The sequence below is a fragment of the Aethalodelphis obliquidens genome, unplaced genomic scaffold (assembly GCF_003676395.1).
Source record: "Aethalodelphis obliquidens isolate GAN/ISIS:26980383/991018 unplaced genomic scaffold, ASM367639v1 scaffold19, whole genome shotgun sequence".
Classification (NCBI taxonomy): Eukaryota; Metazoa; Chordata; class Mammalia; order Artiodactyla; family Delphinidae; genus Aethalodelphis; species Aethalodelphis obliquidens.
The window spans coordinates 28863677-28877761 of NW_020837963.1; the positions used below are offsets into that span (position 1 = coordinate 28863677).

The 14085-nt window shown below is 43.4% G+C and overlaps 1 protein-coding gene across 15 annotated transcripts in view; it reads left to right on the forward strand.

The window, feature by feature from the left end:
- Nucleotides 1-14085, forward strand: part of ATP9B (ATPase phospholipid transporting 9B) — a 216946-nt gene that overhangs the window by 137520 nt on the left and 65341 nt on the right. For all 15 annotated transcript variants that reach the window (XR_003435307.1, XR_003435308.1, XM_027118809.1 and 12 more), the window contains one exon: nucleotides 2165-2325. Coding sequence is in view for 13 of the 15 variants with exons in the window: in XM_027118809.1 (XP_026974610.1) it covers nucleotides 2165-2325 (161 nt within the window). In the remaining 2 variants the exon portion in view is untranslated. The remainder of the gene's footprint in view (nucleotides 1-2164; nucleotides 2326-14085) is intronic.

Below are 14085 nucleotides of genomic sequence, written 5' to 3' on the forward strand. Positions count from 1 at the left end.
CCAGGGCCCTTGCAGGTGGGGACCCGTGGCTCCCAGACCACTGCGCAGACCCTGTAGTGTTGGGATTGGTGTGGAGGTAGGGCGAGTGCGCTAGACAGACTTCCAGCGGTGTAGCTTCTGGGTCCCTGTTGTCATTCCCGTGGTTTCTGGAGCCTCTAAAGGCCGTTAGGTGTCAGCCAACAGCAGTGCTGATGACGGGCAGCTCTAAGAAGTGACTTCCCCCATAAGCTTGGTTAGAGAAGATTTCTCTTCTATAGGGTATGTTACTGGTGTTCGCCTTATACTTCCTACTAGTTGGCTGTCTCTTGAAGGGTGAAATCTCATAGTGGACTCATTTTTCATAACCCTAGAGTTCAGCAAAAAATGTAGTAGGTATTTAAACTTGCTTGTATAATGAATGAATTTTCTTCACTGCTGCACTTAACTGGGTTTTCTGACAAAGTTCTGTGCTTTCTTTGTAACTACAGGTTCTAACGTTCTCATGAGCCTTTGTGGCAAACCCTAATCAAAAGCAGATATAAACTAAACAGTGAAGTGTGGAAAAGGCTAGCTTTTTATTGGCCAAAGACATGGTATTCAACAGGCATTCCAAAATAAACTGATATTACGTAGGTTAGTAATTCTAAAAGTTTTCAATTTGAGAATAATAGTATAGTTTTGGTAATCATGTTTTCTTTTTTAATTTCTCTTTTTCAAAATTTGTACCAGATTCAGAAGAAACTCAGGTGGCAGATGGATAACCTGATAGGATTCAGTCTTCTGCTAGTGTCATATAAATTACATATAAGCAGTTCTGTTAAGCACCTTCTGTGCCCTGGCCTGAGGGTGACCAGTAGTGACAGTGAGCTTTGCCACATTGTTTGGGCTTCTCCAGGCACCTCTGTTAGGAGATGGGTAACAGCAGTTTACAGAGGAGGAGAGTGAGGCTTAAAGAGTGTAAGAACATTCCCCAGGGTCACACAGTTAGTAAGCAGAGACTCAAATCCAGGTTTTTAATAATAATAACAATGATAATAGTAATGACAATAGTAGTAGCATGCATGCAGGCTTGCTCTCTACCAGAAGCTGTGCTCCCTGTGCTGTGTGTCCTCTCTTTCCCCCCGGGTCCTGTCAGGAAGACATGTTACAGCCCATTTTACAGATGGGAAAGCTGATGCTCAGCTTGCCCAAGGTTGCGCAGCCAGGTGGCAGAGCCAGACTAGCCTAAACACAGAGTCTTGAGGGATCTTAACTGCCGTACGGCGTCACTTGTCCTCTTTGTGGCTCTAAAGCCCTTCTACAAAGCCTGGCGCCGCCCTCCCCGCTCCTCTCTCTGCCCCCCACGCTGCATTGCCCGGTAGTCTTTCAGCAATGACACTAAGCACGGAGCAGGACTTGGTGGAGGTGCTGGGCTTGAAATTGAAGCTGCATGTTTCAGAAGAGCTGTGTTCTCTTCACTTGTAGAATGGATGGTGTCTGGGTATCTCGTTCTTACTGTCCCCAAGATCCCACACAGGACGCACACAAAAAAGGAACTAATTCTTATTGACATAATTCTCCCTCACGTTTTGCTCAGCTGGCAAATGATCCACAGGATGAACTGGAGTGTGTGTGCCTTACCGGGAGGACCTAAAGTACAGGACCTCCGCGAATTAACAAGCTGTCATTGCAGGCTAACCACTCCCCCTGTTGCTTTCCTTCTTAATTAAGAGAAGTTCTTTCCAGGGAGGCTCTTGGCAGAGAGGGCTGACAGACATACTGTCCTGTTCTGAAGAAAATCCTAAGTGATCCCCTGACGTGGCACGTGCAGAGGAAAAGGCGCCTGTGCTCCCGGAGAGCTGGCCGGGCTGCCGGGCCGTCCGTGCGGCTCTCGTCCCGCATCCCCTTTTGTCCACTTGCTGGTCGTAACCTCATTATCTAGAGAAAGGATCTGAGTTTTTTGTGGTTGGATACTCAGGACTCATGTTTTCTCAGTAGACTCTGGAAATGCTCTGGGGACCATGGGTCACTTTCAGAAATTCTCCCTAAATCTTTAAAAGGCTTTTCAGAAAGAAGTGTGAATGTCAGGAGAAGTTTTCAGAAGAAAATGTAAAGTTAGTACGTTTTTGTATTTTAGTATAATGAAAGCTAGTACAAAAGAAAATTTAAGAATGTGGTTCTGTCCTAACTCTTCATTTTCTTTCAGGTTGGTTTGCTGGACCTTGAGCTCAATCAGCTGACCAAAGCGCTGTTTTTGGCGTTGGTTGCCCTCTCGGTTGTCATGGTGACCTTGCAGGGATTCTCAGGTCCCTGGTACCGCAGTCTCTTCCGCTTTCTCCTGCTCTTCTCCTACATCATTCCCATAAGGTGGGTTTAAGAATGAAGAAAAACAGATGTCTGGTTTCACTGAATATGATGTTATTGAATGTATTGTTCTCAGTGTGATCCACCTAGAACGAAAGAGGGAACCCCATTGACCTTGCTGTGAGCCCCATTGACCCTGCTGTGAACCCCACTGCCTGGTGTGAACCCCACTGACCCTGCTGTGAACCCCACTGCCTGGTGTGAACCCCACTGACCCTGGTGTGAACTCCACTGACCATGGTGTGAACCCCACTGCCTGGTGTGAACCCCACTGACCCTGGTGTGAACCCCATTGACCCTGCTGTGAACCCCACTGCCTGGTGTGAACCCCACTGACCCTGGTGTGAACTCCACTGACCCTGGTGTGGACCCCACTGCCTGGTGTGAACCCCATTGACCCTGATGGGAACCCCACTGCCTGGTGTGAAGCCCACTGACCCTGGTGTGAAGCCCACTGACCCTGGTGTGAACTCCACTGACCCTGGTGTGAATCCCACTGCCCGCTGGTGTGAACCCCACTGACCCTGATGTGAACCCTACTGACCCTGGTGTGAACCCCACTGACCCTGGTGTGAACCCCACTGCCTGCTGTTGTGAAGCCCACTGCCCACTGGTGTGAACCCCACTGACCCTGGTGTGAATCTCATTGCCCCGTGGTGTGAACTCCACTTACCCTGGTGTGAACCCTGCAGCCCCATGTGAACCCCACTGCGAGCCCCACCCAGTGCCAGCTCAGCCGGCCTCCTGGGGCTGAGTCTCAGGGTCAGCACTGCCCATCTTAGCTGTTAACCCAGTCCTTCCTGCATGTCCTTCTGCAGCTGCCAACAGACAGCTCCTATTCCCATATCTCTTAAGCACATCTTTTTTTCTTGGGAATTCCCAGGGTTTTTCCTTTGCTTTCATTAATCTTGTTTTTCTTCGTTTCTGTTGCTTGTATCAGTTCTGAAATGCTATGTGCTGTCACTTCACTACTGTTTGTGTGTGTGATGCGAAAGGCCAGGTGAGAACTCTCTTCCTTCCTGTTTCTGGGGCACTTCTATCCTTAACTGATAGAAACCATTGAACAATATTCAACTTTTATTTTTTTAATATTTTATTTAATTCTCTTTATTTATTCTCTTTATTTTTTTTAATTCTCTTTAACTTCTTTCTTCAGTAAACTGACAATGTCAGTATGTATATCCTTTTTTTTTTTAAGAGTTTCCTGTGCTATACAGCAGGTTCTTAATTAGTTATCTGTTTTATACATAGTATCAATAGTGTAAATATGTCAATCCCAATCTCCCAGTTCATCCCACCTCCACTTCCCCCCTTGGTAACCTTAAGTTTGTTCTCTACATCTGTGTCTCTACTTCTGCTTTGCAAGTAAGTTTGTCTGTACCATTTTTCTAGATTCCACATATAAGTGATATTATACAATATTTGTTTTTCTCTTTCTGACTTACTTCACTCTGTATGCCAATCTGTAGGTCCATCCACATCTCTGCAAATGGCACTATTCCATTCCTTTTTATGCCTGAGTAGTATTCCATTGTATATATGTACCACATCTTCTTTATCCATTCATCTGTCGATGGACGTTTAGATTGCTTCCATGTCCTGGCTATTGTAAATAATGCTGCAGTGAACATCGGAGTGCATGCTTTGTATATCCTTTTAAAAAGTCTGATTATATGGGACTTCCCTGGCAGTCCAGTGGTTAATACTCTGCGCTTCCACTGCAGGGGGCACAGGTTCGATCCCTGGTCAGAGAACTCAGATCCCACGTGCTGCATGGTGTGGCAAAAAAAAAAAAGTCTGATTACAAAATGAGAAAGGTACAAGGCTTTCTGCAAATCTGGCTTGTTCTAGTTTTTCCATCAACAATTTTCTATTTAGGGTAACATGTTCGGTCAAGCTTGGAGAGACTTACTAGACAGAATTATGACTGTACCTCTGTTTAGCATCATAATATCTGATGCCTACTTCAGCACGATACTTTTCCTTGTTTTTCACAGTCTGAGGATGCAATTATACAGATTTAGCAGAGAGATGAAAACCATAAAACATAAAAAGTATAGAGGGCACTGATTTAGGAGCCTAAGGCTTACATTTGACCCAACCAAGTTTGTTTTCCCATTGCAAAGTTTCCATTAAACTATGAGTAGCGATACTTTTAGTATTTACTAAATACACTTCTGCATTTAATAAAGAATAGATTAAAATTTTTTTTTGTTTTGCAAAATACACAATTCTGAAAAGTAAAGTGCTTTTTCTTCTACTGACCTAACACTTTTTTTTTGAATTTTATTTTATTTATTTTTTTGTACAGCAGGTTCTTATTAGTCAGCAACTTTATACACATCAGTGTCTACATGTCAATCCCAATCGTCCAGTTCATCACACCACCACCACCACCCCCCGTCACTTCCCCCCTTGGTGTCCATAGGTTCGTTCTCTACATCTGTCTGACCTAACACTCTTAAAAGGCTTTTCCAGCTTAAGGAAGAAAAGCTGTTTCATAGAAATTCTCTACAGAATTAAAGATGTTTGAGTCACCTGATCCAGTTTACTTTGTCTGTCAAGGAAAATAGTACAAGACGTAACTCCTGTAACTCTAAAACGAATGTATGTTCCGTAGTTCGTTGTGTCACTGACAGCACAAAGCAAACGATCAGAACACTTCACGGGGCACGTCAGATTCCCTCAGGCCAGCAACTTGCAGTTACACGTCTCTAATGATTATGTTCTTTGCGCATACGCGTTAAAATGCTGCATAAGTCTAGCTGGTCAGGAACAACCGTCTTGCCAGTGCTGGGTCAGGAAGGGTTTACCCACGTGAGGCGGATGTGGGCAGTACAAGCACGATGGTGTTCCACGAGGCGACAGCACGTTCCTTCCGAGCAACACTTGAGAACCTCTTGCCAATAGGGTGTGTTTCTGTAAACGCTGATGTCGATGAGAGCTTGTGTGGCTTGGGAGGCAGTTTTCCTCTCATGTTCTGTAGGTTGGGCGGTCGGATCAGCGGGTGTGCAGGAGGCTTGCCAGGGAAATGCCCACACGCACATTCCACCACGTGCTCGGGGCAGCGCCTGGTGCCCTGCTCAGAGCCCTGCTCGGTCAGTACACCAAGAAGGGAGTGTCGAAAACATTATCCACACGGGTACAAAGTTCGCTTCCAAAGTTGGAATTAACTTTCCTGAAGTTTTGTTGAAGGAAGATTCTTAGGAGGTTTTTGTCAAGTTATTTACAAGTCAGGTGCCCTTTCTGCGACATTTTACAAGTTTGAGCTAACCTACCAGATATTTTCAGTAAGGCCTCATTTTCCAGGAAGCATGCTTGGGGAAAAGAGTTCTTTCAACCTTACTTAGACCTAGGAATGATATTTAGGTATTGATGGCTTGGGAAATTTTTAGCCTATCCAGGTTGCAGAAGATGCTAATATTAGAAGATTCAGCGTTTGGAAAGCATGCACAGGAGAGAAGTCCAAGGATGTGACTGGACAGCCTTTTGCTGAAGAGATTAGGTGTGGTACTCATGGACCCACTTAGCCATCTCAGCAGAAGTGAGGAATAGATGGGGTTGTCCAGCAAAGACCTGTGGAGGAGCCTTTTGTGTGGACGTGTGGACCCCCATGACACACACGAGAGCCCCACAGAGGTTTTGAGAATATTATACCAGCAGTAACACTGCCAGCTTGGACTGGAAGGAACAGAGACAAGACAAGATCAGAAGCCTGTCAGAATCCCAAATTCTGCAGGCTGAAAATGGGCTGATAGAGCTTCCTAGCTGTAAACATGTGCTGCGTTTTGAAAAAGGAAGAATAACTCAGAGGCCAGAGCTGGCATGGGCCAGGCAGAGGGCTGTGGAGCTCTAATGCTATACCTACCTTGTATTCTTTTGGGGGAAAACCACAACTTGGTCATGGTATAATACGCCCGCCTTCATGTATTACTAGGTTCCATTAGCTTGTAATTTTTGTGAAATTTTTGCATTGGTTTACATGAGTGAGATTGACATAACTTTCCTTCTTACATCATTCTTTTGGTGTTGTATCAAGATTATGCTATTCTCATAAAATATATTGATGAGTCTTCTCTAAAATATTTTTGTTTAAAATTGTAATTATTTATCCCTTGGACATATTTACATCAAGGAGGCCATGTCAGCCTGAACTTTTTGTTGTGGAAAGATGTTTGACAGAGTTGATTTCTTTACTAGTTTAACTATATTTCTTAACTAGTTATAGTTTAAACAGTTAACTTTAAAGAGTTAGAAAAGCTGCTTTCAGGCTTTTAATTTCCTCTTGAGTCAGTTTTGGAAAAGTTACTGTTTTAAGGAAGTATGTCAACTGTACCTAAATATTCAAATTTTTAAAAAAATTTAATTTATTTTTTTTTTGGCTGCGTTGGGTCTTTGTTGCTGCGGGCTTTCTCTAGTTGTGGTGAGTAGGGGCTACTCTTCCTTGTGGTGCAAGGGCTTCTCATTGCGGTGGCTTCTCTTGTTGTGGAGCATGATCTCTAGGTGCATGGGCTTCAGTAGTTGTGGCACGTGGCTCAGTAGTTGTGGCACGTGGGCTGTAGAGTGCAGGCTCAGTAGTTGCAGGCATGGGCTTAGTTGCTCCACGGTATGTGGGATCTTCTGGGACCAGGGCTCGAACCTGTGACCCCTGCATTGGCAGGCATATTCTTAACCACTGCTCCACCAGGGAAGCCCTCAAAGTTTTTAAATTAAATTTTGTTAATAGTGTTTTCTTGTTATCTCTTCTTATATGTAGGATCTGTGATATTGATCTTCTTCATTCTTGATACTTATTTCTGCCCTTTCTCTTTTTTTTCTTGATTAGTCTTCCAGTGGTTTGTCAACTTTAGCAGTCTTAAGGTTGAGTTTATTGATTTTCTATGCTATATAATATTTTTCTATTTTATTAATGTTACCTTACCTTATTTCTTTCCTCCTACCTTCTTTGGTTTGTATTATTCTTACTTCTTCAGATAGATGCTTAATTCACTAGTTTTCACAGTTTTTCCCCTTTTTGAATATATGCAGTTGAGGCTACAAATTTCTCTGTAAGTACTACTTTGGCTGCATACTAAAAGTTTTCATATGTATAGTGTTTTTGTTATTGTCAACTACAGAATATTTTTAAATCTCCACTGTGGTTTCTTCTTTGACCCATAGTTATTACAAAGTTATTTCTTAGTTTACAACCATATTTGACTTTCCTAAGTATGTCTTTGTTCATATTTGACTTAATTGCATAGTTGTCAGAAAACATAGCATTCATTATTTCAGACCTGTGAAATATGTTGAGACTAGTTATAGGGCCTGATATTTAGTTGGTTTTTGTAAACATTTGCTGTGTGCTTGAAAAGAACATGGAATCTGAATTGTTGGCTGCAGTGTTTTATACGTCCGTTAGGTCAAGATTGTTCATCTTGTTTTTCAGTTTCTGTGTACCCCTGCTTGATTTTGTTCTTTCTTTTCTAACAGCTACTGAGGATTGTGTTTAAATCTCTGATCAGTATTGTGAATTCATCTATTTTTCCTTGGAATCCTGTCTATTTTTGGTATCATATATTTTGTGACTTTGGCATTGACTATATACAAATTTTTTTAACATCTTTATTAGAGTATAGTTGCTTTACAGTGTTGTGTTAGTTTCTGCTGTATAACAAAGTGAATTAGCTATATGTATACATATATCCCCATATCCCCTCCCTCTTGTATACAAATTTAAATTGCTATATATTTCTTCTGAATTAGGCATTTTCTCATTACAAAGGGACTTTCTTTATCTCCGCTAAAGCTTTTTGCATTAAATTCTACTTTGTTTTATGTTAATATAGTAATGCCAGCTGGCTTTAATTTGCTTGGCATGTCTTTTTCCATCTTTATACTTTCAACTTTTCTGTGTAATTATATTTATATGTGTCTCTTGTAAATAGCATAAAGTTTAATTTTTATCTACTCCCATAATTTTTGACTATTTAGTGCATACACAATTACTGTAATACTGTTATATTTTTAGTTTAAATCTATCATTTTATATTGTGCTTTTAATGTGACTTAACTATTCTATATTTTTTCTACTTTCTTACCATTTTATTTATTATTTTTTATAATTCCACTTTTTTTCTAGTAGTTTGTGAGTTTTCTAAGCAGTTTCTGTTCTTTTAGTATTTATCCTAGAAATTAAAAACATTCTTAATTTCTCAAAGTCTAAAGGTAATCATTTCCTTTGCATGTCACCTTAGAAGTGTTTAACTCCATTTACCCTTTCTGACTTAATCCATTTTTGTCATTTATTCTAATTGTAGTTATTCTTAAACTCCAAGATATTACTGGGGTTTTTTGTTTTTTTAATTATTTATTATTTATGGCTGTGTTTGGGTCTTCGTTTCTGTGCAAGGGCTTTCTCCAGTTGTGGCGAGCGGGGGCCACTCTTCATCGCGGTGCACGGGCCTCTCACTGTCACGGCCTCTCATTGCGGAGCACAGGCTCCAGATGCGCAGGCTCAGTAGTTGTGGCTCACGGGCCCAGTTGCTCAGCGGCATGTGGGATCCTCCCAGACCAGGGCTCGAACCTGTGTCCCCTGCATTGGCAGGCAGACTCTCAACCACTGAGCCACCAGGGAAGTCCAATATTACTGTTTTACACATTCCCTCTTTAAAAAAAAAAAATTTATTTATTTATTTTGGTTGTTCAGGGTCTTAGTTGTGGCACTCAGGATCTTCGTTGCGGCATGAGAGATCTTTAGTTGCGACATGCAGACTTCTTAGTTGCAGCATGCAGACACCCACTTTGCAGCATGCATGTGGGATCCGGTTCCCCAACCAGGGACCGAACCTGGAACCCCTGCATGGGGAGCGCAGAGTCTTAACCACTGGACCGCCTGGGAAGTTCCTACAGATTCCCTCTTAATTTTGGTTTATCCATGTTTTGTTTTTCTTGTTGCACTTCACACCTTCCACGTAGAATAATTTTTCTTCTGTCAGAAATTTATTTTTTTAGTTTTTGTTTAGTGCTGGCCTTTGTTGGGAACTCTCTAGATTTTTGCTTGGCTTTTCTTCTTGAAAAATAGTTTCACCTGTGTATAGATTTCTAAGTTGTCATGATTATTTTACTCTCTTTTGGCTTCCATGGCTGCTGTCTACTAGCTGTCATTTAAGTCTTACTCCCCTGTGACCCTTCCAGCCTCTTTCAGATTTTCTCTCTGTTGTTGGTGTCCTGCTCTCTGATATAATATCTAGATGAATGTTTATTCCAGAATCTGTAGATAGGTTTCTTTCATTCATCCAAGAAAATTCTTAGTTTGTCTTTTTAAATACTGCCTTTGCCCTATTTTGTCACCTCTCTTTCAAGGTTGGTTAGATATCCACACTGTACCCTTTGTTTTTCCTGTTTTTACTTTTGTATTTCCCACCTTTTTGTCTCTGTGCTTTATTCTATTAATAAATAGTATTCCTAGTGCCCTGTCTTTCAAGTCACTAATTTCATCTTTGGCTGTGTCTAATCAGCTATTAAACCAATCAGTTTCTTAATTTCAGTTATTGGTATTTTTTTAGTTCTAAAAATTTTATTCAGTTTCTATATCACATTGACTATTTCATTTTTATATTTGCCTATTCCATGCAAGTATTCTTCTAATTGTTCTTGTGTATCCAGGTGTTTTATAGTTTGTGTCTGTCACGTGTAATATCTGATGCCTTTCGCAGTTTTGTTCTCTTGTATTTTTTCCTCGTGGCTCTTGTTCATGGTATGTTGTTTGGGTACTGTGTGGTGTTTGCTGTTGTGTTGTGCTGTGGTTTATTTGGGTTTTGTTTGTTTGTTTGCAATTATATTTAAAAAGCTAACTATAGGAATCATTTGAAATAAAAGATGAAAATATGTTTTTCCAACACAAATACCCTGCTTCTGAACTGTGTACTTGGAGGTACTGCCTGTCTTGGAACATCTTCATCCAAGTTCAAGGTTCACAGTTACTGAATTATTCAGGAAACGTGAGCCTGGCTCCATCTCCACGTGTAGGTGCCTTGGTCCAGGTTCTCTCTAAGTTTGAGAGTTAGCCCTTCATGGCCCCACACGTCATGGGAAGGAGGCCCTCTTGTTGGACCTCCACCTTTTGATGTTCCTGGTCTTTACTTTTGCTCCTTGCACAGGTGGACTATGGAAGAGCAAGTCCAAACTCTTGGGGAGGGCGTGTGCTCTCAGGGCAAAGGCGATTGTATGGTCGTCCCTGACCTCTCTGGCAGCTGATTTGGATTTAGTCCAGAAATTTCTCACTATCTACTCAGTTCTTTATTTCTTTTAAGAATTAAAAAAAAATTATACAGTATTTCTTATTGTTTTCAGTGGGAACATTGGTTCAAATAAAATACCTCCTGTTACCCTAGGTCACAGAACTTTTTTGCAATTTTTCTTTTTTTTTGACTGTGCTGTGCAGCTTGTGGGATCTTAGTTCCCCACCCAGGGATTGAACCCAGGCCACGGCAGTGAAAGCGCCAAGTCCTAACCACTGGTCCACTAGGGAATTCCCTGCAATATTTGTGTAAAGGAAGTTATACAAATTTGATTAACTTCCATGGCAGTACTTCCCAACCTAAAATTTTGAGGTCTCAAATACGATAAACCTTATTCTTGAGAATGCACCAAGCTTTCTTTTAACAACAAAATACAACTATATCATAGAAAACCTGGGAAATGAAGGCTTGTATAGTATTCTTTACAATGAATGCTATCCATCAATAAAAAGGAATAAACTGTTGATCCATATGATAACTTGGACATAACATTCTTGAAGTTACACAGTGTGATGGTGGAGAATACATCACTGGTTGCCATGGGTAGGGCTGGGACAGGTGTGACTCGAGGGGTAGGGGTAGGAGGATCCTTGCTATGATGGAAACGTCTGTGTCCTGGGGGAGACGGGTGGACAGGGTGGTGATGGGAATCTCTCCGTGGGACACAGAGCAGAGAGTGCGTGTAAAGCTGGCAGAGCTTGGATCAAGTCTGCATTTGAGTTAACCGTATTGTCGCATCAGGTCTGTGTTTGGGTAACATGCAGTGGTCGTGCAACATGTTACCTTCAGGGGAAGCAAGTGAAGAGCACACGGGACTCTGTCCTGTTTGCCACTTCTTGTGAATCTAAACTATTTCAAAGTTAGAAGTCATTAAAAAGCACCCTTGATCTAGGAGAGTGAGTATCTGTCTTAGAGGCAGACTGCAGGCTCTTGAATCAGGGGGTGTGAGTCTGCTTTCTTGCGTTGATGCCATGACAGCCCTGGCCGCGGGCAGGTCTCCCAGCCTCTGCACCTCAAGCGTTCTCACCTGTCTCTCCATGGGGCGAAGCTGTGTATAAAGCAGCGCGCCAGGCGCGTGACTCTGCTCTTGGTGCCTTTGTCCTTCTGGCTCTTCTTACATTTCAGCTTCTTGTATCAATTGGTGTCGGCTTTTAATAGAATGCTGAGTACCTCTTTCGTCTTATCAAATACATTTACTACCTCATTTGCCTTTTAACTAGACTATGGTGTTTCTTCATGAAAGAGCTGCTGATGCAGTTTTTAGATGATGTGAGTGTAAGGCAAAGGGGGATAACCGACGTGCCGAACAGCCCCTGGGGAAGGACGGCCGCTGCTGTCTGGGTGTGGCTGGAACAGGGAGCCCGACGTGCCCATGGGCTCTTGCTGCGCCTGTGGACTCTGCTTCCCTCTGGCCAGCGCCCTCCTCACCTGGCTACACAGATGGCGTTGGAGGCCTCGGGCTCACGTTCTGCTTGCTTAATTACACTCGTGAAAAGCGAGTACTTCTCTCCAACCCGTTGAGGAAAACTCCCGAGAGGGGCACCAGCCTCCCGGTGCCACTGCTTGCCTGCATGCAGTGTGGACTGTCCAGGCCCAGCACGGGGGTGGCCGTACCCACTGGCCGGGCATGGCAGGCTCTGAGAGCGCGGGGCCACCTCCTGCCAGCCCCGGGGCCCCGCTGCGTGGGTTCGCCGTGGGCAGTGTTCCCTTCGGGACAAGAGCCGAGCTGAGCTGAGCTTCTGCAGCCGGGGAGGCTCCTGACTTTCTGCCCCCGCCTTTCCCTCCATCAGCTTCGTTACTAAGATTCTGCTGGATCTGGCGTGTTTGCCCTGTTTCCTTTTGCTATTCCTTCATCCTTTGACTTTTGGAGACATTTTAAGGTGTATCTGTTAAATTGCTTGTAATTAGTATATTGATTTATTTGTTTAGAAACTGAGAGACGTGCTATTTTTAATAGGAATATTTACCCTTTCACGTAATTGACACAGACTATTTGGCCTCGCTTCTGCTGTGTGTATTTGTACTGTTGCTACACAGATGTTTTACATGCACGCGTGCACATACAGCCCTGCAAGCCACCCCCGCCCCCCCGCCCCGCATGCGGCCTGAAACCACTGTGAATGCTGGGAGAATCCTGAATTCCTCTGTCTCCATTCACCCCAAGATTTGACCCTCTGATCAGTATTTGGTTGTTGTGGGACCTGAGAAGATGGACTGATTCTCCCTGAAGAACTTTCTGGGTTTGTGCCCGTCCTCCTGACGTGGGAGACGCGGTCTCAGAACTGCAGGACCCGTGCTTACCAAGCCCACGGCCTGTGCCACCTCCTTACTTGCCTTCTGGCCTCCAGGCTTTCTTTGGTTCCGTCCACCTTGAACACTGAGGCTCAATTTATTTTTTGAAACACTACTTTATTTTGAATCCCCAGTCCACCCACGCCCACTCCAGAACTTGATGATGTGGTTTAGAATTTTGCTTCTACCGATTTCAACTACCTTCCATACTTAACTAGATTTTCTGTTCCTTGGGACCCAAGACTACATTTTGTTTATCCTCTTGTGTGTTGCAGTGGATACAAATCACAGGGGCAGTTAGCCTATTGGGGGGAATATCCGATCCGCCAGTGGCGGAACGTCCATGTCTTCTGAGCCCCGGAGCCTGGCTGACCCCCTGCCTTCCTAGGTGGCACCCACGTGCTGCCCACTCCCATGCTTTCCATTTCAGCTCTGCCTTTTCTGTGAAACCTTCTCTGGCTGTTCAGGGCCAGTGATCATCTGCTCCACCAGCATGACTCTCAGCCACCCGCTTTGATGCGCTATTGCTGACACATGGCGTTTTCCAGGTGCTGTTACCAAGGCTCCGAAGGGTCAAGTCTGTCATCAGCCCAGATCATGGAACTAGTACATTTGGGAATTAGGAATCCATACAAGTCATATGTAACATCATTCCTGTAAAATTCCATTAAGCCGTGCTTCCCCCCAGTGCGGCAGCTTCAGGGGACTTTAGGGGGTTGATGTGACAGGAGTGGACTATCTGGAAAAAGGAACCTAGAGTCACTTCCAGTTTCTGGCTTGGGTGACGGGTAGATCACACCATTCACTGGTGGGAGAAGCGTCTCCTCCTTGAGCAAGAATAAATTTGCTCTTATTTTGTTTGGCACAGGACGGGGAGGAAGTGGGAAAACTAGCCTCCATCGTGCATATATTCATTTAAAGGTATTTGTGGTAAATCTAAGGTCAGATACCCTGTAGGCAATAGAATATGCAGTCTGAAGCCCGCGAGAAAGGTTCAAACCAGTAACAGGATATTACCTTCCCAGTGCATGGCCGTGGGTGAATTCACCTAGTGAAAACATTTTGGAACCATCCCTTGCCATCGGTGGTGTCATGAAAATTTTAAAGAATCACAGAATGAAAAATTTGGGGGGGGGGGAAATTCAGATAAAATAGCATCTGTGCTTTTTCCTTTAAATGACAATTTACA